This window comes from Macrobrachium nipponense, chromosome 41 (genome assembly GCF_015104395.2).
Source record: "Macrobrachium nipponense isolate FS-2020 chromosome 41, ASM1510439v2, whole genome shotgun sequence".
Lineage (NCBI taxonomy): Eukaryota > Metazoa > Arthropoda > Malacostraca > Decapoda > Palaemonidae > Macrobrachium > Macrobrachium nipponense.
Window position 1 is genome coordinate 34,561,994 of NC_061102.1, and position 24,534 is coordinate 34,586,527.

At 40.4% G+C, this 24,534-nt stretch overlaps 2 protein-coding genes across 5 annotated transcripts in view; one reads left to right on the top strand and one right to left on the bottom strand.

Moving 5' to 3' along the window:
• LOC135212675 (splicing factor 3B subunit 5-like) overlaps positions 1–5,203 on the top strand; it is a 46,096-nt gene extending 40,893 nt beyond the window's left edge. Inside the window, exons 2-3 of the mRNA XM_064246333.1 lie at positions 1,000–1,082; positions 4,937–5,203. Of these exons, the coding sequence (XP_064102403.1) occupies positions 1,019–1,082; positions 4,937–5,130 (258 nt within the window). The 5' untranslated portion in view covers positions 1,000–1,018 and the 3' untranslated portion in view covers positions 5,131–5,203. The remainder of the gene's footprint in view (positions 1–999; positions 1,083–4,936) is intronic.
• A 136-nt stretch (positions 5,204–5,339) lies between these two features.
• The window catches only part of LOC135212674 (microfibril-associated glycoprotein 4-like), a 42,853-nt gene continuing 23,658 nt past the window's right edge, over positions 5,340–24,534 (bottom strand). For all 4 annotated transcript variants that reach the window (XM_064246331.1, XM_064246332.1, XM_064246330.1 and 1 more), the window contains exons 2-8: positions 23,715–23,921; positions 18,230–18,297; positions 17,818–17,909; positions 16,596–16,782; positions 16,344–16,469; positions 6,263–6,369; positions 5,340–6,156 (exon numbers count right to left, since the gene is read on the bottom strand). In XM_064246331.1, the coding sequence (XP_064102401.1) occupies positions 5,787–6,156; positions 6,263–6,369; positions 16,344–16,469; positions 16,596–16,782; positions 17,818–17,909; positions 18,230–18,297; positions 23,715–23,904 (1,140 nt within the window). In that variant the 5' untranslated portion in view covers positions 23,905–23,921 and the 3' untranslated portion in view covers positions 5,340–5,786. The remainder of the gene's footprint in view (positions 6,157–6,262; positions 6,370–16,343; positions 16,470–16,595; positions 16,783–17,817; positions 17,910–18,229; positions 18,298–23,714; positions 23,922–24,534) is intronic.

Here is a 24,534-nt window from a genome sequence, read left to right on the forward strand (position 1 = left end):
AGTAGCATATTAGATATACATGTGGCTCAAAATTAAATGTTTCCTTATGTAAACAATTAATTTAAAACTGGTGCATCATTGGCAACCATTGTGACAGAAACATACAGAAGAAAGGTTGTTCATGATGAATAACAATAAAGAAGCAATATTTTAAATGATTACGAAATAAAATTCAGTATTACATAGTGTAATAGCAATTGTATGGCATTCAACCTTTGAACTCTATACTGTGTAGTAGTATATTCCTTACATGCTCATAAGAATTTTAATCATAACTACTTTCATATATAATTTGCTAAGATGCTGGTATGAGAAATAATTTCTTGTTTAGATACAGTAGTTCTTTATGTTATAAAGAGTGTTTTACTTTGTGTAAGGTGATGTCATCTTTCTTTTTCATAATTACAGTCGTACATATTTGTTTTTAAGCAGTCGTGAATGACTTCCTGAACATTTGTCATTTGACCACTTATCAGATTCATGTTTTGTATGCTGGGTGGTGTTAGTCATACAATTTAAGGATCCTTGAAATGGGTGTGATTATTTTTTGTCTTTAGCTATGGAAGAACTAAGGTTCACCAGGCAAGTAAAGTAGGTTACTCTAAGATGTATAGGTATGATTACTATTCTTGATTATTATGTATATGATATATATATATTTCATAAACTTTTTATGTTAATTCACTCTGTTTTTAAAAGTACTGAATATGGGTTTTGACCTATTGTGATTAGTTTCTTGAACATTTTTGCCAAATAAAATATTGTGGATTTGCAGCAACAAACAAAATCAGCTATGTTCATAACACAAAAATGTCAGTAAAGTGATGTGGATGGTAAGGGATATGTATATTTCTATAAGTGTTGTTTTAAATTTTAATTTATATTGATATTTCTTTGATATAATTATGTATTATAGCAATAAGAAACTGTTTATTGGAAATGTTATTGTTTTCCCTGTAGTATACATTTTTACTATTACAGCTTATGTTTCTTCTGCAGGCTTTAATAGAAGACTACAATGGGTGACCGTTACAACATTCACTCCCAGCTTGAACACTTGCAGTCAAAATATATTGGAACAGGTAAGGGAAATTAAATGGCATAGATTGGATATTGTAAATCTTAGGAAACACATTCTGATTGTCATTTACTTCTGAGAAAGTCAAGGGTATACAGTATTGGGTGTTAAATGATATTGAAGTAGTATGTATTGCATATATTATAGATCAGTATCAAGTTTGACATTTAGTACAGTATTTCAAGGAATGCATATGTAACTGGAACCCTTAAACTTATTACTTTATTATTCCTATAAGTTCATTAGGTACTTGGCCCTCTAAATAGCTTTTGACTTGGCTTTGTATTTGTTAACATGTCAGTGAAGAGTGTGGGTTATTGCCAGAAACTTGTCAGTAGATCTTTGAAGACCTACTTGATAAGTCATCCAGGTTGTTTCCCAGGAGGCTTTTCCATCTGCTCCATTCAGAATTGACAGGAAGGACATGCTTATGTCTCTTAGGTCATTTATATTAGAAGCATTCATCAGTGCAAGCTGGTAATAAAGTAAATTTAATTGGTGGTTAAGGGGGAGAGTGGGGTAATAGCCCTCACTCACCTACACATGCAGTAGCCATTCTCCCTTCATCCGTTGAGCAATGAGGACATGCTTTTAGCTTTCTCCTGTATGCCTGTTGAACTGGATGAGTATCTGTCGCCCTTCTTTTCTTTGCAATTTCATTGAATTCTTTTTTGTCATTTTGGTCTCAACTTTTCTTTATGAAGAAAAATTACCAATGCTATGCTTAAAACTGGGGCTGCCACGTGGTTGCTTCTTGTCCCCCCCCCCTTATTGGTAGACATATATTACTATTGCATTTGTTCCAACAAGAATACAAACCCTCGGTCTTTACATATGTGATTAACTTTCAGCGAGCTGGAAATCCAGCTGTTAAACTGTTTGCAAGGTGGTTATGGTAACAGTTATCGAAGGTAGGGGCAGAAGTACTGCCCATGTATTCAGAGTGTACTCAAATCTACAGAGTTTATTTTGGCTTCAGTCTCAACAAAACGTGCATTCCTTCTCTCTCCTGCTGTTCGGCTTTCTTTTCGTTGTTTGGATATTTTTGTTTATATACTTTGGATATTTTGATATATAGAAAAATTTCAGCATGTTTTTTCTATGTTTATAATGATATTGTAGGGTACCATGTGAACCCCACACACCGTCATCTCACCTGGCTCACTAATCTCCTTGATCTCTTCACAACAGTATTGTGTGCAAAACATGCAGAAACAATAAATATAGCATTATGCTAAGCATCTTTTATACACTTATTTTCTTTCATATTATTGTCATGTTAAATGTATTATTACAGTGCTGCCTTGGTTTTATGTGGTTTTACATTTTCACTGTCCACTTTCACTAATTTGAAGATTTTTCTGTTGTGACTAAATACTGATTTGTTCCTACACGATATACAAACCCTCGGTCCTGTACATGAGGAATTACCTTCTCCCTCATGTAAAGGACCTCAGGTTTGTATAGTTAGGAAAAATACAATTTACTTTCAAAAATTGTGATTTTTTATGATAAAAATGATTTACAGCATACTTATAATGTAGTTATGCATCTATTAAACTCATTCCAGGTTGGCCACATAATGAGCATAATAGGTGTCTGATTCTCTCTCTCTCTCCGTAAGGGCAGTGTACGATGTATTTGATATGATATTGCTGTAAAAAAAATTTCTGATAAATGGTTTATAAAATAGTTTAAATATTCGCTAATGAATTTAATTGTATTTTCCAGTAACAGCCTGGAAAATAATAATGAAGAGAGAGAGAGAGAGAGAGAGAGACTGACTTATGTATATAAGTAGTATAGGTTAACTTGGTTAGTTGTCAATTGTTTCGTAAGGCAAATTTATTTAATTTGCAGTAAAGATTTATTTAATTTGTATTAAACATTTTGTATTGTACTGTTTTTACATTATTAATATTTTAAAATGAGTAAATCATTGTTATAAACATGTTAGGGGGCAACAGTTGTAAAAGGGTACTTATCTAAGATAATAGTTTGGAGTGAATTTTTGTGTGAAATGTTAGTAGATTATTTTCGTATGATAATTTAAGGTATGTTTTTGTTTTTACTATCAAATTAAGCAGTGAAATACTAAAATACAGTTAAAAGCATTTTAGTTTATGGGGTACTGGGTGTTTGGCAGTTATATGGATTTTCAGAGGGGATTTTTGCATTTCTACAGCAGGTTCTGGAACCTAGTACAGGCAGCCCCTGGTTACCATTGGTATAAGTTACCAGCATTTCAGTTTTGATAGCGCTTGTTCAGTATATTAATAACTGGGTTTTACCCTCTGCAGGGTTTATAGTGTTAAGTGGTGCACCAATTTTTTTGTGGTGCGTTTTTGTAAGGTAGAGTGTTCGAGTTATATGATTGCTTACCTGCTTCTTCTTGATAATGCGTTCTGCAGTCTGCGTTTTAACTTTATGCTTCTTCTTAATATTAGTTCTGGATTAGTAATCTTTGTAGTCTTAGTCTCTTGTCTGCATGATAGTCTTGTAAGTACGTCTAGTTTTCCACGCAACATAGTCATCATAGTTATATCTGGGTGTTTTTCTGCTGGGTTTAAAACTCTACTGGCATAGTATACTGTCCTCATTCTAGTTTTGGCCTTTTGTAACAATACAGCTCCTAGCCCTGTACTCAAGGCATCACAAGCTAAATAAAAATCTTTTGAAAAATCTGGGTAGACCAAAACAGGGTTCCTAGTCATTTTGCTCTTTAATGTTTGAAAGGCTGTTTCTTGTTCATTCTGCCATTCATATTTAACATCCTGTTTGGTTAATTCTGTCAAAGGTTTGGCGATAGTTGCAAATCCTTTTTATTAACGGTCTATAATATCCAACCATCCCAAGAAATCTCCTTAATGCTTTTAAATTAGTGGGAGCTGGATAATCAATTATTGCCTTTATTTTACCTGCTAATTACATGACTCAAGTATTCTGACGACTTCATGAGGAACTGACATTTCTTTAATTTAATTTTTAGTCCTGCCATTCTTAATCTTTCTAGGACCAATTCTAATGTTTTGAGATGGCTTTCTAAATCTTTACTAAAAATGATTACATCGTCTAAATATACTGCAACGTTTTCTATGTCTCCTAGAATTTGTAACATTAATCTCCTAGAATTTGTAACATTAATCTAACAAACATTAAAGGAGCTGATGTGAGTCCAAATGGCATTACTTCAAACTAAATGTTCTTTATGTGTGCTGAAGGCTGTGAATAGTTTGGATTCTTCATCTAGAAGTACTTGCCAATACCCACTGAGGAGGTCCGGTGATGATAATACGGTAGCCCCTCCTAATTGAGCTAACATATTTCTATCTGGAACTGTGTGGGAGTTTAATTTTCTATAATCTAAGGCTTAGATGCAGGAAAAATAATAATAAACTCACAGGCAGCTGCTCCAAGCATTGGTGTTTGCAGACTGTAGACTTTTATGTAAACAGTGGGATAAAATCAGTCAAAATTTAAATGAACAATTAATCTGACCACGAACCTAATGAAAAATCACAATCTATTTCTTTATTAGTTCAATATTTTATACTTGAGTATATATTTTATATTATTATTAATTAATAGCCTCATTTCCAGCATCTGCTATATAAAACTTAAGAGGAAAAAAATTTTGGGGGTGGGGGACAGTTGATATGTTATCCTCCCATGCCCCCAAAATGATGCCCATGCCTTCATTTATGAAGTTCTCTTTTTCATTCTACTATGGTAATGATTGATTTCAACATTTATATATATGGCTTCTAAATTTGGAGCTGTTTAGACATCTGTATTTGGAATTTTGGTATAATACCTATGTGCTTTTCGTATAACTGATACTGTATTGCTATTTTTCAGGCCATGCTGACACAGCTCAGTTTGAATGGTGTGTCAACCAGCAGCGTGATACATACGCATCATACATGGGTCATTTTGATATGTTAAATATGATTGCACTTGCTGAGAATGAGACCAAAGCACGTGTTCGGTTCAATATGATGGAGAAGATGGTGCAGCCTTGTGGACCACCTCCTGAGAAAAATGAGGATTAGACTAATGATTATTGTGTACCTTTTAAGTTTAATGCTTTTTGGATAAGGAAAATAAAGATTAATTGGTAAACAATACAGATACTTAACATTATCCTAGTATTTACAGTAAAAACTTATTGTTTATGTTTTCTCCTATTGATTTATTTTTGGAGACCTTATTGTCACTCCTCACTGCAACTGGCTTGTTCAAAAGGAGTGAACTGAGACAAGTACACTTTGAATGATACGTATTGTCAAACAACATGTATTAATGTTACATCTTATTGTACCTAGGTGGTTTTATTTATATTTTAATTGTTAATAGGCAAAATGGGGTTCTATGAGTGGATTTTATATTTCATTTGCAATAATGCTGATGACCAAGTTTGTAGTGTATGTGAGCAAAAACTGCTCTATTTGAATCCTGTTGGGCTTGATTAAAGTTTCTTGTCATATAGATATGTATGTATTAAGTTTGATTTGGTAGTTCTACAACTTCATCCCAGATAGCTTACAATGAATCATCTGAGTACTATTTTAAGTGTGTCAAAGACTTGTAACTACAGCAACCATTCTGGGTGAATGGTGGGCTAATACTGGGTTAATGATTTCAAGCCTAAGTATCATGTTGCTAGGGACTTAGTTCTCTTCTTACAGAGAATGGTTTCATCATGAAATTAGTCAAATCCAAGAGAATTCAAAATCCACCAGGGATTGGTATCAGAACGTCCACTATGCTGAGTAATATTATACTCTTCATCTACTCCTCCAGCTTCTGGATCTGCAAAGGATATTTCATCATCAAAATTCCAAGTGAAGTCATAATCGAGAGAGTAATCTGTTTCTTCATGTTTATGAATATCTTCATCTAAAGACGGCAATGAACTATCTGTGGTTACGATCCAGTGATCATCTATTTTGGGAGTCGCTGTTGGAATGGTCCCTTCCTTGTCATTCCTGTGCCGGCGTATTTTCATTTCCACCGCTGTTAAAACGAAAACATTTTCACGGTCCTTCCACCAGCGAATGTTTGAGCTGCTGGTCTCCCTGTAGAAGTTATCTAATTTAGAAAGGCTGTAAATCTTACAAATTCAGTTATTGCAGAATAGCTTTGTCCTCTTTACCCTTATACTGTAGTTAGAAAAAACCCTACCTTTTAGGTTTTGTAGGATATACACCATTAGGATGGGCTGCATAACAAGCATGAAACCACCAACCACCTTCCTTTTCTTGTGCACAGCTTTTATTTCTGGATAAGTCCTGTAAAAATGGTATCTTCATTAATTATGGAATTTTGTGTCTGTATTGCAGCCTTTACACTGATAAATTATTTTTGAGTTTATGATCCTCTCCATACGGAATGTTGTGATGGTTGAAATGTGGAGGTTTTGTGAAGGTTATCACAGCTATTACAGTGGAATTTACAAAAATCACCTTTTTAAAGTGTTACGTCTTAGCAAATTTATAGAACCACATTGAACTAGATTACCAAATACAAATCACCAGTTATTAATCCAAGTAGGACTGTTACATAATATTTTTCCTCATCTGTTTCTCCTTTTAGTTATGAAAGGAAAACAGTCTTGTGGATTCATTATTCTAAAATACAGTACAAGTATGTAAAACTTTGATCACTGACACAGTTATTTAGCTCTGAGTCCCGCATCAAAAACCATACATCCACTTGGCAAAATAAACTCAAGACTATGACACAATAGTCTGTGAAAAGCAAAATTATGTAAATGAACCATTTCCAAATTTGTAAAGCTTTCGCCAAAACTATGATATAAAATTTATAAAAACTTCTAGTTTAATGAAATAGGCATTTTCTAAAAACCCAGCCACAACTGTAATGAAATACTGTGTAGAATATTTGTTAATGCCCTCCAAAAACTTAAATTTTTACACTGCATGGTAATACAACAATATAAAAGTTTAGCTCATAAAAATGAGAAAATGTCTGAGAAAATGTCATGTCTCAGTAGTATTTCTCTTATAAATATATTTCAGCACAGCACCAAGGTCAATCAGATGGGCTAATTATTGTTGTTATGATTAGTTTAAAAAGAACAGTAGGTTCTGTTTGTAGTATCATGGCTCACCCAAAAGATTCACTCATATGAAGGGGAATATTGGAGCAAGTCCTGTAGGTAGGTAGTGGTCTCAGTATACCTCACCCGGTGCACTGAAGACATTATAAGGCGTTTAAAGTACCTTCACCCCCTAGTTGCACCAGTTTTTACATTTATTTAATTATTTCCACTTTAGTCGTGCTATCCACCCTCTTAACTATTAGCTCTTAGTGCACCTTTGGGGCTTTCTCCCAGTTGCACCTTTAGAACCTTGTACAATACTTGAACTCAGTTATTTTTTGGAATTCTTATCAAGCTGTCCAACCACGCCAACTCATTCTTTACAATGTCTTAGGGCTGAATAGCTGAAATTGCCTCACTGTTCAGCTTGACAGCCTAAATTTCATAAATCAGTTAAAACAGGAGCTTGGACAGCCTGGTATAAAGAGGCCAAAGGGGACAGATAAGAAGTAAAGAGTGAAAGCCAATACAGTTCAGGCCAAAGGGACACTTCAAAAGAAAAATTTGAAAGAATATGGAGGGACGAAGGGTCTGGCACAAATGATAAAACCACAACTTAAAAAGAAAAAAAATCATGAATATGGAGACACTTCACATCTTATTATTATAAAAAAATGACACATTGAATAAAGCAATCTTTGGTAATGTAGAGGCCAAGTTCGATATCTGACAGGTAACAGATTTGGCAAATTCCTAGCCTAAGATAAACTGGACTTTATGAGTTTTAGCTAGGAAATTCATTCCTTCTAGAGGTGGCCTACCAAAATAAATAAATAAATAAATAATGATAAATGTAACAGTTGAGTAAAGACCACCTACAAGTTGAAATCATATAAGCTGAGATCACAGCATACTGACTCCTAAAGGATACTTAACTGGTTTCTATAATTCAAATAATGAAAATTTCAATTCTGTAATGGCAAATTATAACATTACTACCGTTATAAAAACTGTTAATAGTGAATCAGTGAAGGCTCCAGTGAGTCAAAATTCTCTTGCTATAAATTATCATGACCCTTTTCAAAATGCACAATTGTGATCCCAAAATACTCTTAATACGTACATTAATTCAATATCCCTGAAAAATCACGGTACGTATGTACTGGTAAATTAAAAATAATGATCACACTTTCCAATGCATAGGTACATTATATTCACAAAAATTACTGCTAAATATAACACTATTAATTTAGAGAAATTTTGAATATACCTCCTATTATTAATGCTAAATTCAATAAATTGAGTAGGCAAATATAACATCTGTATTCTCCATTGCTATCTATTGCAATAGTACATGGTATTGAGATGATGTAATGTTACTTGTTAATTCAAGAGTTCTCGAAGGAAAAATCTATTTCTGGGCAAGGGCCCTTGTCGCCCAGTGAAATGTCCTTTTAGCACACATTTCTAAGGTAAATTAATGCTAACATACCAGAGAAAAAAGCTAAAATGGAAATGCCAGAATATTCTGGCTCGCTCACCTTATATAAAAGGTGTCGGTATGGTTTCTGGGGCGAGTGAAACCACTACCACGGGTCTTACCATTTAGATTCATCCCTCTTCGAAATCCCTCTACCAAAGAGGGGCTGATGCAAGGCCCACTCCCAGCTACGACTACTACTAGTGCCTCCAACGCTACCACCAGCGCCTCTACCGGTCATCCTTGGAGTTAGCCTGTCAAGCTTGGGCCCCAGGGTAGGGTTATAAAAGAAGGGTGGGATTTCACTGGGCGACACGGGCCCTTGCCCAGAAATAGATTTTTCCTTCGTCAAAATCCCTTTTCTGAGCTCAGCCCGTGTCGCTACGTGAAATAGTACCAGAGAATTGGCCACAAGCTTGAATAAATGAGCAAAAATAGATATTGTAAGGAGGAAATAAAAAACAATTAAGGTTAATTATTATGATCTAAAATAAACTTATGAACTAGAAATGATTATAATAAAGGCTTAAGATTAAATACAGTAACTTAATATTAACCTTAAAGTAGATACAATATCATATAATATAAATTCTGTGTGAGTAATCCTAAAATAAAAATAAGAAAACATCACAACTATGTACAACATGTGGCATCTAAGGCATAAGAAAGGCTACATGGTGGCAGAGCCACAGGAAGGACGTCAGTGAGGCAGGTAGAAAGGAGATCTAGATCTAAGCTACTTATTACTACTTAAGCAGTGTCAGGAGAAAGTGTGTTTCCCGCTGCCACTGCTGGAAATTTAAGAGCTTCTAAGGACTTGGGGTAGTGACGTTTGAATACTGTCGGAGATTTCCAGCCTGTAGTATACTTTTTCAGATCATCAAAATTCATATGTTGAAAGTAGTTAACTGAGGTAGCTACTGCCCTAATATCATGTACCCGGGGAAAAGATTCTGGGTTGGCTTGTTTAATGAAATATAATATTTGCTGCCTAATTCCTTTTAAGGAAATGGTACCACCTTTTTCCCTCGTGAATAAAGGGCCTGAAGATCTCATGGCTGTTCTAGTAAGATATGCTCTTAGGGCAGTAACTGGACATAAGGAAGGGTCCTGAGGACCTCGCCAGTGGATCCTCATTTTTAGCTAAAAATTGACTATCTGGAGAAAGTAATACTTCTCCTGAAGGGAGAAACTCTATATGACCTGAGTCTCTAGATAGAGCCGGCAGTTCAGATACCCTGGCTCCTGAAGCTAGACTTAAAAGAAATAATGTTTTCCTCAGGAGGGGTAAAAAGTCACATGATTCATTATCAGTGTCTGAGGCCAGTTTGAGAACATCATTTAAGAACCATGACACAGACTTAGGCCTCTCTGATGGTCTGAGCCTAGCACAGGCTCTAGGGATAGATGAAAAATAAGAGTCTGTTAGATCTATTTTGAAACCAAACTGGGAGATTTTCTTTAATGCTGATTTAGTAGTAGTAATAGTACTAGCTGCTAAACCTTTTTCAAATAATGATCTAAGAAGGAAATGGCCAGGTTGGTTGTCATGGTTTGAGATTCGGACTTCCTCAGAAAAATAGCTAGTTTTTTAACTGCTGAATCATTTTGACGAAGGGTTGACTCTCGTTTATCCGATTCTAAGAATAGGATATTTTGAGGGTCGATGTTGGCATCCCTTTTTGCCGCAAACTTCATGAAGTCTATAAAGTTAGGGTTTTCTGAATTCCTGAGGAAGCGAACACAGTCTTCCTTTGTACTAGTTGGGATAATTTGGGACTGGGAATCCGTTGAGGTCGGAGTCCCAACTCCAATAGAAGTGGGAACCAATTGCTCTTGGGCCAATTGGGGCCTACTAGAGCAACGCGTCCCTTGAAAGTCCTGAGTTTGTTCAGAACCTTCAAAAGAAGATTCACTGGAGGAAAGATGTATATCTTCTTCCATTGATTCCAGTCTATAGCATAAGCCAGAGGGTCCAGGTTGGGAGCCACGTAGCAAGGGAGTTTGTGATTCGACTCCGTGGTGAAAAGATCCACCTGAAGCCCCGGAACTTGTTGACAGATCCAATTGAATGACTGCTTGTCCAGGGACCACTCTGACTCTAGTGGGACTGAACAAGATAGCGCATCTGCTGTCACGTTCCTTACTCCCACTAGGTGCGTGGCGGACAGGTGCCATTTGTTCTTGGCAGCCAGCGAGAATATGGCTATCATGACATGGTTCACATGGCTTGACTTGGAGCCTCCCCTGTTGATGCAGTGTACTTCTACTGCACTGTCTAACACCAGCTTGATGTGCAATTTCTTGGCTGGTTGAAGTCATTTCAGGGTGAGGAACACTGCCATAGCTTCCAATACATTGATATGGAGCTGGCGGAATGGAAGGGACCAAGTCCCCTGTACTTTCTTGTACTGAGAGTACCCTCCCCAGCCGCTTAGTGATGCATCCGTGTGGATAACTAATGCCGGCGAAGGGAACTGAAGAGGAATTGACTTTGACAAATTCTTGACCTCCGCCCAGGGGCTTGCGTAAGATCGCCGGGACCTGTTGTTTGCCCTTGAGCGCCAGACTCAGTTTATGTCTTTGAGTTTTGCTTTTAGCAGAACGTCCGTTACCGAGGCAAATTGTAGAGCCCTGGATCCTTTCCTGGCTCCTTCGAGACGTTTGCTTGCACTTGAGAAATTGTCTGGTTGCTTTGGCTATTTGTCTCCTCTTCAACGACGGAATTGATAGTGTGTGTGAGTTTAAGTCCCACTGAATGCCCAGCCACTGAAAGCGAGAGTCCGGTGTCAACCGGGACTTGGTCTTGTTTATCTGGAATCCCAAGTGTTCCAGAAATTGGATTACTTTGACCGTCGCTTTGTGGCACTCTTCGATGTTTGTGGCCCAAACGAGCCAATTGTCCAGATATGCAACTAACATTATTCCCTGAGACCTGAGTTCTTGAACCACTGCCTCCACCAACTTCGTGAAAATCCTGGGGGCTACATTGAGCCCGAAGGGCATTACCTTGAAGGAGAATGCCTGGTTCCCTAGTCTGAAACCTAGGAACGGGCGGAAGTGTCTTGCTACTGGAACATGATAGTATGCGTCTGTAAGATCGATAGAGGTGGTGACGGCCCCACGGGGTAGTAAGGTCTGCACCTACGAGATAGTCAGCATTCTTAACTTGTCGCAACGAATGAATAAGTTTAGACGGGACAAGTCTAGAATTATTCTTCGTTTGTTTGAGCCTTTCTTTGGCACGCTGAACAAGCGACCTTGAAACTTTTAAGTGCTTGACTCTTGACACTACTTTCTGAAGGAGTTCTTGGGCATACTCTATCAATTCTGCTGTTGGTTGTTGATAGAAGATTTTAGATGGGGGAGGGCCTTTGGTCCAGCTCCATCCTAGGCCTTTGGACACAATGCTCTGTGCCCAGCTGCTGAACCTCCTTCTGTGACGAAAGAGGAACAGTCTCCCTCCTACCTGAGGGTTCTCACTGGCTCGGGGAAGGGCGTGTCCCGCGCCCTCCTCGTAAGTGCTTTCCCCCGGCTGGATGCTCGTCCGCCACCTCTCTGACGAAAGGCACCCCTGCCGAACCTGTTGAAAGGTTGAAACGACTGGCCTTCAAATACTGGGTTGAAGGCCGGGGAGACAGCGTAGGAGGTGGAGGCTTGGTTTTGAGGCGGCGTCAGCAGCAGAAACTGTTGCTGAGGCTGTGCCTTTGATGTCGATGGTTGCGGCACCTGAGAGACCGGAACCACCTGAACCAATGTCTGTTGCTGGGGAACCTGGAAAGGCTGGAATTTCCTAGGTTTCTTTGACTTCTTGGCTGAAGAAGTCGACTCAGGTTTCCTTTTACTGGATAATCCCCAGCAAACTTTGAGACTCTGGTTGAGTCTTGTAGCCTCACATTGTACTGAGTTTACTACAGATTCTGGGAAAAGCTCAGCACCCCAGATCGAAGCAGCCAGTAATTTATTTGACTCGTGACGGATGGTGGCTTCTTGCAGGACATGTTTCTGGCAATTACGCCTTGCCACGATAAAATCATACAAATCAAATTGCACTGTGTGCAAATGTGATTTGACTATCAGCTTAAACAGAGGTTCGTCACCATATGTAACGGCTGAAACCTCTGTCGTGACCAGAGTATTGAGGGATCTGGATAGTCTCGTTCGGGCATTGAATTCGGCCTGAATGAGACTGTCTAGGAGTCTAGGGAGCCGCTCACTAAATTGAGTGATGGCACAGTCTGGCTTCAGTTTCCCGACCGAAAAGGTGGCCGGGAGATCTACCCATAGATCTTCCATACCAGGGAGGAGGAGTGATGTAGGCTCTGTTTCCCGGAGCTGCGGCATCGGCTCGTCTCTCATAGCGGCCTGCATAGTCAGCTCCATCACCTTCGTAGTGAACGGGATGGGTGTTTCTCCGTCCACTACGAACATAGTGAAAGCGCTCTTAAACGCTTGGACCCTGGTATTTACACAGTCCCAATCCTCTAGGCTTCTTAGCCAGTCTCGTTGGGCTTGATCCCGGCCGAAGATTACCATCTCTTTAGGGATCTTATCTTCTCTCCTCATGGCAGCCTCCGTAAGGCGGGCATAACCGATGAAGGGGGGTTACAAATTTGCTGGGTGAAACTCGAAGTCCTCAAGCCTTCGAGTTCCACAGTCCGCCAATGTCAGCATCCCGTCCTTGAAGGGAGCGTATGACGAGATCCTCCAGGGATTACTCGCTGTGTAAGGAGGGAGATTATTGTAGTCCGGCATGGCTTGGGCTGCCATACCAGGCTGTGCAAGACCTGTCGCAGGGCTTTCCCGGAGACCTGCTATGAGGTTCTCCTGAGTGACCAGCCTATCCGAGATAGTCCGGATTGACTGGCCTGACTCCTCCAAGGAAGAAGAGATGTGAGAAAGCATCTCTTGGAACTTGTCCTGAACCAAGTTCCCTACTAGACTACCCATTTGCTGCATAATGTTTGCAGTAAATGAGTCCGTGTCAAAGGGAGTAGGTTCCTACTTCTCCTTTGGAGTCTTAGGACGGGCTCCTGTTGAGGTTGAAGGCTCAGGGTCAGGTAGGAGCTGAGCCTTGTCCTTAGAAGACTTTCCTCTGGATCCCTTTGAATACGAAGAAGTTCTGGGTTTTTCTCCTTTGGGATGGTGAGCCGGAGATTTCTGAGAGCCACCCGAACTAGACTTCTTGGACAGAGTCTTGTGAAGCGTCTTTACATCACGCTTCCCTTTAACTTTAGGGATCACCTGGGTGGACTTCGGTCTGACCGATTGCCCATCCTCGGAGAATCCCTGGAAGGAAGAAGAAGAAGGAACAGGGGAAGAAGATCTAGAATGGCTCAAGGGTAAACCTTGAGCCCCTACCAAACCTGCCTCACTCACCCTCCTACCTGCGGCGTCTACCGTCATGGGCTCGAGGTCCTGGATGGCGGCGATGTAAGGGGCCGCCGCTTCTGGGTCGACGTACGAAGTCGATTTGCAGCCGGGGAAGACAAGAGCAGCCATCTTCTTATCCAAGATATAAGGCTGCCCCTTGGTTATGTTTCGACCAAACCCTTGACCACTTGAGCAGTCTGAAAGAGAGGGTCAGGATTAATACTAAAGGCTACTTAAGATTGACTTACGCTATCAACTGAAAATGATATATCACTCAGAAGGATCTGTATATATAGGCCAATAAAATACATATGAGAAAGCTTGGTATCCAGCTATGTACTTACTCAGGAGGAGACCTGGTCTACCAATTCATAATAAATGGTGCAGCTCTCATGGTGCCAGACAACCAGCTCACCAAATCGGATGGCGCAGGTAGCGTGGGTCCGGCAGACCTCATGCCCACAAGGGTCCTGGAGGACGGCGTTGCAGCCTGACTCCTGGCAGTGGGTGGCCTGTAAGTGAAATGATACATGAGTATCAACACTAACTCCTTGGACTAAGTCCATGAAGTGATATATCATAACACCGGAGTACACCGGAGTTACTCGATAAATTAAGGCTTGGTCTCTATCTGTTCTCCTGCCGTGTAATGTGGTGGGTGTCCGATAGAGTTGATAAAACTAGAATCAGTGTGTCCCCGGTGTTGCCGGAGGACGAAAATTCACCGAAACAGAATTACCTAATCTATACGCTGGAACGAGGAGTACGAGAACGGCAGGGGAGGAGCAGGAGGGGACCAGTAATTTATGGCGGGGAGGATGACTCCGCTGTAAAAAAGCATTAGAATAAGTAGGTAGTGAACCCAGGTGGTGAGCGGGGTCTTCGCCGACTTAGCTAACATAAAGGATGTATACAATCAATAAATGTAATAAATGTAAACATGCAATAATGAAAAATACATGGCGGAGCTCTTCTACAGCCACCAAACTTAGGGCCTGGCGGTGCCGGGGCCCCTATCCGCTGGAGCGGGAAGGATGGTGACTCGGGGTGAGAGAGAGCTCGGCTCGGGAACCGAGGAGATCCGAGCGCAGCCGAACCTGGTGGCCAACCGAGTCTCGGCCGCGCAGGGAAACCCCTTTGTACCGAAGGGTGAGAGCGGTGCGAGCCGAGCCAGCGTCGAGTGTCCCCCCTACTACCTCCCGTATCCCCCCCCGTGGAGGGGGGGGAAGAAGGGAGGGAGCTCGGATCGGTTGCCAGGGACAACGTGAACGAGCAGATCTCCCCCCCCTAGAGGAAAGAGGAAGCATAGGGGACTGACGCAGGGTGGCTCACGGCGATTGCCTGGCCTCGTCGCGGACGCGGTGTGAGCCACGCGGTAAGACAGACCAGGCGCACACCTTGAACCGACTCAAAAGGCATGAATACAAAACATCCTAACAAAAACACGGGGGGAAGGAAGAAAAATCGAGGATAAGAGAAAGAGTAGTCCTGGACAAGCTAGGTCGAGCCAACCCAGAAGGGAGGACGACTAGCGACTCAAAGGAGCTGGCCTATGCTGATACGTAGGAAAGTAAGGCGGTGGCCAGGGTGGTCTGGACCAAAAGAAAGGACGTATGTCCTAAGGGAGCCTATCACAGACCTAAAAACAAAGGAACATGCATGCATGAACTCTGAGCTAAGGAGCGATGTAGGCTACGAGCTCGTGAGAACTCAAGGAAACCCTCGTGTAAAGATATGTATAAAATAAATACGTCAAAACTGCAAAATCATAATGATAAACATGTACTGCTAAAATATTCGAGCGCAATCGGTATAGGGGACCGAGAGAAGCACGAAATAGGTTTCAAATGTTTTTAGCCCTTGTCCGGCTAAAAACATATGAAACACTTCTAGCAGTACTTAACTTAAGACGCAGCGATGGCTTGACGTTCCATGGTGATATAAATCCAGAAAGTAAGCACAAAAACACAGATCGAGAAAAAACACATGCGAACTGGGTGGTGCTAACGAAAAGGATGACCGGTAGAGGCGCTAGTATTAGTCGTAGCTGGGAGTGGGCCTTGCATCGGCCCCTCTCTGGTAGAGGGATTTCGAAGAGGGATGAATCTAAATGGTAAGAGTCCCGTGGTAGTGGTTTCACTCGCCCCAGAAACCATACCGACACCTTTTATATAAGGTGAGCGAGCCAGAATATTCTGGCATTTCCACTTTAGCTTTTTTCTCTGGTATGTTAGCATTAATTTACCTTAGAAATGTGTGCTAAAAGGACATTTCACGTAGCGACACGGGCTGAGCCCAGAAATTAGATTTACTTCTCTGTAAGGTATTCTACATTCTGAAAAACTTACTAGGTCCTTATCTAATGTTGAGAATCGTCTTCCAGAATGGAATAAAGATAGTGCATCTCCTGCATTCCCAGAATAGTTGGACACTCGCAAACGATAGCCGTCTGATTCTGGGCCAACACTTACCATCTGTGTACAGAAGGATAAACATAAGTATGTCAGTAGAATTTAATGCAGCATTGTAATATGTAGTTCCCAATGCTGGAAAAGTTATACAGAAGTACATGAACTGTTGTACCAGAGAACTGAACTCACCTTGTAAGTGGCATGTTTTGGCCCCTGTTCATAGTCGACCATATCAATTCTCAGTTCATGAAGCCAACTGTAAGTCAGTTGATGAAGTGCCTCGAGACCAAGCCAGAATTCTCCATACAAATCACCAAAGCCAACTTTATAGTCGAACCAAGTTCGGTTGAAATCTTCATGAATTTCAACTGGAACCCTAAGACAAAAACAAGCAACCTAATTTTAACTTGTGGAAGAATCAGAGCTAAACACAAAGTAAGCAAAGCTCCCCACAGTTACATTAATTGTACTGACTCTCAATGTTCCCCCAGCCACACTTTCCCCTTTACAATACTATTTACCGACAGGACAATTGGTTCACCGACAGACACAAACAAAACTCACATTCATGTACTCACCAGATAGGACTGGCTTCAGGGCGAAAAGCTGTGCCGCCTGCTGGATAAGGTCGTCGAGAACAACCGCTGAATTTCACTACCCAAGATAGACAAGCACCAAAACCATACAACAACTCAAAAGCAACACCCCAATCACTACACAAACAATTTCCAATACATATCTCAAAAACAACACGACAAATCATACAACTCAAAACCAGCACAACAAACCTCAACCACCAACAGTGTCTCCAATAGACAACTCACAAAACCATCAAAATGCAAAATCAAGTACAACAAACCTCTTCAGCTCAATAACCACCAGACAGACACACACAACAACCATGCAACATCAATATCAATCAAGAAAACACCCAATAACACTGGCTGCTCTGACTGACCGCCTTTTCCAACTTACTGACTCCTCTTGACTCTCCGTAACAGATTCTCGCCATTGACTGCTTCGGCGAATCGGCGACCACTCCAACAGTTGAACCAAGACGCTTATGCCTGCCATCAAACCACTTTTTACTATTCATCCACCAATTACGATCTTTCTATCTCTCTCTCGACTGCTCGCTCACTCACACTTCAGAAAAACACATATGCACCTACATACTATCATACAACAACACGAAACACAACATATCAAACATACAAAAACATTTAAACTCTGAACCCAACGACGCTCTCACTTAATCTCTCACGCAACCCTAGAAGATGTCAAATGTGACTACCATTATCACTCCTCCATACTGTCTACACTTTCATGATAATTTTTTCATTTGTTGTGCAACTGAGCAAGAGGACTAAGGGTGAAAATAATTTGAAAAGAAATTCAAGTATTAGTCTACCTTCTCTGAATGACTGTCCAGCCACCGCCATCAGTTACCATGTCACAGTAAACCTTGAAAGTGAATGGGAATAGAGAGTACACTCCACTGGCCTGTAAATAAACAAGTGAAATTTTGTGTAATAAGAGCCTGGTCAAGCTAAAATAGTAAGAATATATGAAACTTTTATGGTGCACTTCATCGTAACTAAACTCTAAACATAACTATACTGTACAGACTAACCAGTGGTATGGATAAGGCAATTCCATCTCCGCCTTTTAAAAAAATTTCTCGGTTCCCTTTCATTTGACTGAAACGTAGTCATATGCTTAAAAAAAAAAAAAAATAGTTTTATCTGACTTTTTGCAAACTTATTGAGGATGAACCACAATCAAGCTCCTTGAGTTGCATATGGTATGCATCCAATGTTTACCCTGATTCCAGCTTCTCTCAGTGTAGAGCAGTCGTGAACGACAGGTACACCCACATTCATAGGATCCTCTGTCAAAAAGAACAGACATTGTTAACTTAAATTTTTAAAAGTACAGGCAGTCCCTGGGTTACAATGGGGGTTCCAATCTTGAGATGCATTGTAAGCCGGAACATTGTCAAAAATCCTATGAAAACCTTACTTTTAATGCTTTGGGTGCATTAAAAACTATGTATACTTCATTCCTATTGCATTTTTCATAAAAAAAACTTCAAATATTGATTATTTTGTATTTTTGGAGTCATATTTCTTCTGCCAGATCAGCGTTGTAGGCGTCGTAACCCTGGAACATGTGCCGTAAACCTGGAAATAATTTCTGATAAATATAATTGAAAAGCATTGTAACCTCGGAACGTCGTAAGCCAGGGACTGCCTACTTTACATAGAGAAATTTTTGGTTCTAAGCACACGTGCAATTCATTTATAGAGACCTCAAAACGTCCTCAATGTGACTCTTCATGCTACATCCCCTGGGACGGTAGTGGCATCACCCATCAGTGCACCTCTTGGTGCAATGTAGGCATTACTTATAGTGGGCAGATAAGAGTAATTTTTTAGAAGAATCGTGCAAATGATGATACAAACATCAAATTTGGCACAATTGTTCTGCAAGGGATACTAATCAAATCTGCCCAATTGGCCAATTGAAAATCCAAAATGGTGGTCATTTTTCAAGATGGCCGCCAAAATACGCCACCCGAAATTGATGTTTTGCTTAGAAATATTTGTAGTTGTCCAAATCGCATGATCTAAGTGTGGATTTCTAAGTTTTTAAGCCTGCTGATGTATATTTTCTAGTTTATAACATGGCTAAGGCACTGTATTAAAGGAGTGATTGTCGGGCACTACCAAGGCACATTGGTGACATCACTGCTGTGAAACTCAGCATGGGGTCCAGTGTCAGCTAAGTAGGAAATTTATGTTGGCATCATACTGCAACAACCTACTATCCCAAATGCTGCCTAATCAACCCCAAATCAGTTAAGCAGCAGCACCTGAATGGACAGGACGTGCCAGTGAGGGAGAGCCGAACCAAGGATAACAGGGTTTTAGTTATCTGGATGGTGTACAGATCGCACGGGACTTATGACACTGGATGAACGATCGGACTAGGTGTATGGCACAGTGCAAGAACCTAGTTGTATCCCATACAGGAAAGCACCTATTATATATTACAGGACATAAGAGGCCTATTATACTATTACATGTACAGGGTGGTAAAAGGATAAACCCTCGACCCTGAACGTCATCATAATCATGGATGCGAACTCTACTGGACAATCATGGAAAACAGACTGGACCAAGTGTTGCCTATGTCAGGAGGTTAAGAAAAATCTAAAATCTTCCCAGGCCATTCCTGCCAGAAGAGGGGATGATGGATATACAAACCTGGCAAAGAATATTCCTCTGTTTCACTCACTCAATGTGCTACCAATCAAGCTAGACACTGCAAGACTTGACGAAGGTTCTGGGATAAAGGAACGTTGAGAAAAAATAAGGCACAATATCATGAGAGTTGCAAGTCATGTAGGTACTAGTGATGAGGGCAGTAGAAGTAAGATTCCACGAAAGCTCCAAGAAACTAAAACAAAAGAATGCTTCTTCTGCAAAACCGAAGGAGGGGAGCTTTGAGAAGCAATGACAATGCAAGTGAATAGGAGAATAAATGAATGTGCCAAAACACTCAGTGATACAAAACTTCTTGCCAAACTAAGTGCAGGAGATGTCATAGCCCAAGAAGTGAAATATCACCCTGGCTGTTTGGTGGCATTGTATAACCAAGAACGGGCATACATAAAGGTGCGGGAGCAAGAAAAAGCACAGGAACACTGGAAGGATGCATATCCAATTGCTTTCTCTGAACTAGTCACCTACATCGGAGAGATGAAAAATGCCAGTGAGAGGCCACCGATTTTTAAGCTTGCTGATTTGACCAAGCTTTACAAGCAGAGGCTGGAACAGCTTAGTGTTGACTCACCTGATGTTCATCCTACTCGAATCGTCAAGGGCGAGAAGTTCTGTTGGCTGTTGAAACTGATGTAGGTTCAATCCTATCAGAAGCATCCCGTTATGGTGAAGCGCTCCATCTAGCAAAAGCCGCTGGGATAATAAAACAAGATATGCTCCATCTGAAGTCAAATTTCAGCAGCTATTTTCATGACAAAGACTTAGAGCAGGCTGTACCACCATCACTGCTTCAGTTTGTATGCATGATCGAGCATGGTGCAGACATCAAGTGCCAATTCCATCATGGAGCATCGAAATCAGACTTTGATACATCACAACTTCTACAATACAACTGCTTCGCCAAATACAAGGAAGGTACGGATGTTCACAGGCATTCCAAGGACCGGGAGCCACATTTTGCAGTCTACATAGGCCTGTATGTGTGTGTCAAGACGAGGAAGAGACAAATAATTGAAATGCTCAATGAGAATGGCCTCAGCATATCATATGACCGAGTCCTAGAAATCTCAGCACAGTCAGGAGAAGCAGTTGTTGCACAGTATGTGGAAGATGGAGTAATCTGTTGCCCAGTCTTGAGAAAGAATTTGTTCACAACTGGAGCAGTTGAACAACATATATCATAATCCGACTGCAACCACAGCTGAAACATCTTTACACGAAACAAGTGTCCATTTTCCAACATCCAAACACAGGAAATCCTGGTGATGAACGTGAGCCACTCAAACTAAATATAGAGTAAAAAATGAAGGTTAAAAAAGTTCCACAGCTTCCAGAAACATACACTAATATTCGACCAGCATACATCACCAAAAACCCCAATCCTCCTCCAGTTGCAAGCCAATCCTTACCAGCATCAGAGTCAATCAGGTCACATTTGAAAGAATATTCTTGGTTGGAGGAAGTGTTCCTCACTGAGAATGTGGCTGATGCAGTCAGCATCACATGGTTAGCATATCATGCAACACAGAAAAGGAGCTGTCCATTTGAAGTGAACATATCGAAAGTGATGCCTATGTGGCAAGACCAGGCACACACTGTTGCAACTATCAAGTATGCCATGGTGAAGGTCCGTGATACAGTGGCTTTTTTTAACCGACAGCAGACACCTGTAATTGTTGCTGACCAACCGTTGTATGCTCTGGCAAAACAAATACAGTGGAAGTGGCAAGAATATGGAGAGGAACATGTTCGTTGTCACGTTCAGAGGCCTTCACATAGAAATGGCTTCAGTAGATTGATAGGAGCATTACTACGAGACAGTGGGTGGACCAGTGCCATTGTGGAAGTAGGGGTGGCCTCATCTGGTACATCAGAGTCTTACCTGTCTGCATCCAGTGTCACAACTGGGCTTGAGAAAGCTAGAGGGATCCCCTACTTTTACGCATTCACTGGATGTGACATTGTGTCTGCCTTCCGTGAGAAAGCAAAGAAATCTGCTTGGCAGACTTGGAATGTATTTGATGATATTACTGAAACGTTCATCAATCTCAGCCAGCATCCAACATTGATTCGTGATCTTGACATGCAGAGGCTGGAAAGATTGTTGTCCTCATGTAAGACAGATCAAGCGCATTCACTGGTGTGGACAAAACAAGACTAGATCTGTTTGCCCGCAAGCAGGGGCTGTACAACTCAATTCCACCAACACAGGCAGCCCTCAGAGAAAGTGCAAAGTGTGCAGCCTACCAGGCAGGGATCATCTGGGGCCAGGCAACCCACTGTAATCCACACATGAGCAGTCCAGCTGAATGTGGGTGGACACAGAAAGGAGAAGCATGGCAGATACATTGGACAACACTACCACCGATTGCAGTAAGCTATCAAGAATTGACAAAGTGCTCCTGTAAGAAGGTTTGCAAAGGAAGATGTAAGTGCTCTCAGGCAGAGCTTCCCTGCACATCACTCTGCTGCTGCATTATGTGAACAGTAGCAGATCGAGAAACAGCAGCACGGTATGCATAACTTTGAAAATGTACTAGCCGGGACAAAACTTATGTAAAGAAAGACAAACATCTTGGTGGTCACCTTGAGAAATATGTCTCTGAGTGCTTTTTAAACAGGAAAATATAGTTCAGCAGGCTTCAAAACATAGGAATCCACACTTAGATCATGCAAATCAGACAACTACAAATATTTCTAAGCAAAACATCTACTTTGGGCGGTTAATTTGGTGGCCATCTTGAAAATGGCTGCCATCTTGGAATTTCAATTGGCCAATCAGGGAGATTTGATTAGAATACCTTGGAGGCCACTTGTGCCAAATTTGATGCTTGTATCATCATTTGCACGATTTTTTTGTTATCTGCCCCACTATTAAGGTTCTTTGCAGCATCCCTTTGGGCCCTAGCTGCATCCGCGTTTTCCTTTACCTCCATTTATATTCTCTTTTCCATCTTTCTGTCCGACCTCCCATAACAATTGATTCATAGTGCACCTGAGAGGTTTTTCTCCTGTTACAACTTTCAAACCTTTTCACTGTCAATTTCCATTTCAGCACTGAATGACCTAGTTGCCCCAGTGCTTGGCATGTATGCCAGTCTATAAATCAATCAATAAATCTTCATACGTGCATACAGTACATGAAAACTCATAGTAGTACATCTTCTAGATGGTAACATATTACTGGAAGTAGTCATCGATGATGAAAACTCAATAAAACTGGTCTGAGAAAAGGAAAGTATTGAGGATTACATCATTATAATTGCTTTTACATATTTTCTAACGTCCATAATACGTTGAAGATGCTTGCTGGGAACCAAAATAGAGCCCATTTTAATACATACATTCATACAGTATAATGATATTCGACCAAGTGTCTGCCTGCGTTAAAGACAAACAGTGATGTCGGTTTGTGTCATTGTGTATAAATTTATAGCTCTACTGAAATTGAAATTAATTTTTTACTGTTTTTTTTAATGAATATAGACTGTGTTAAACAGGAAGCAGTTTTGGCTAACTCGTCGGTTGGGAATTACATTTTGTTTGTAAATAAATAAAAAAAATCATAAAGGAGACATTACTTGCACCATGATTGAAATAGTAGGTAATCAGTTTCTTTCCCAAGACTGTATGTTGTTTGGATTTACATCAATTATTGCTTATACAAGGCACATGGAAAATAAGCAAAAATAATTACAATTTTATATTTTGGACCTGTTTAATGACATAACCTTTGGACATCGGATGGAAGATAGTGTTAAACCACGGCCATGGTTAAACCATCCCCCAGCATTGTCCATGTGTCATATCAACACTGCCCAACGTCAAAATACAAAATATTTATGGGTTTTACAAAAGAGAACGAAACAGGAAAGATCCTATTACTTATACATAAACTCAGTGGCATTTTGCTTTAATGCAAAAACAACTGTGTGAGGATGAACTGTATAGTGTGAACCAAGCGTAAAGTAAATAGTCTCTATCCTTAGCAACGATAGACAGAGCGACACAAAGTCCTTACCTTTCTTTTGGCTCCTCAGAATCAAGTCTGTGATGGTTTTAAGCTCTTCCAAAATGGCTACATTATGAGAATCAGCTTCGTTTGCGGCTGCACCTTCAAAGTTATTCCGGGGGCGAGGACCCACACTGAACACAAAGGAAACAAACCCTAGGAGGACCATTAGCCCACAATAATTTCCAACCGATCCCATTTTCCTGCCGTCTGCGCCTGAAATTTCAGAGATCAACACTAGAATGATGTTAATATAGTACTTTGCAAAACATAGTGGCTGAAAGAACCATAAAAAAATGGGCCAAAAATGGACAACATATTCAACTGTCCAGAAATACAGCAAAATGTTAAACTACTTCAGACATTCCTGGCCGGGACAGATGCAATTAGTGGTTATAAAAACCCTTGGGTATGTAAAGTGAACAATAATCACGTGTATTTAAGTGACAAAACACACACACATATATATTATCACATCACCGTGATTCATATAAATCATTCGAGCGAAAAATGTCCTTTAATATCTAATTCACTCTACCTTGGAATTGATATATTTTCATATATGTACCGGAGGGGAATTTTTAGTTGATAATAATATAAATCATTTGTAGCTCAAATGATTATATGAATCGTGGTGATGTGATAATTCTTCATAACATGACTATGTGGGTCAAACATTCGAATTGGCTAACATGGTAGAGGGGGTTTCATATCGATTCTAATTACGAAAACACTGAGTTTGACGGTGATTTGTAAGGTGAGAATCGATATAAACTTGTAGCCTCTCTGTTGGCCGAATTGATAAGGTCATTGTCCGTCCTGATTTCGT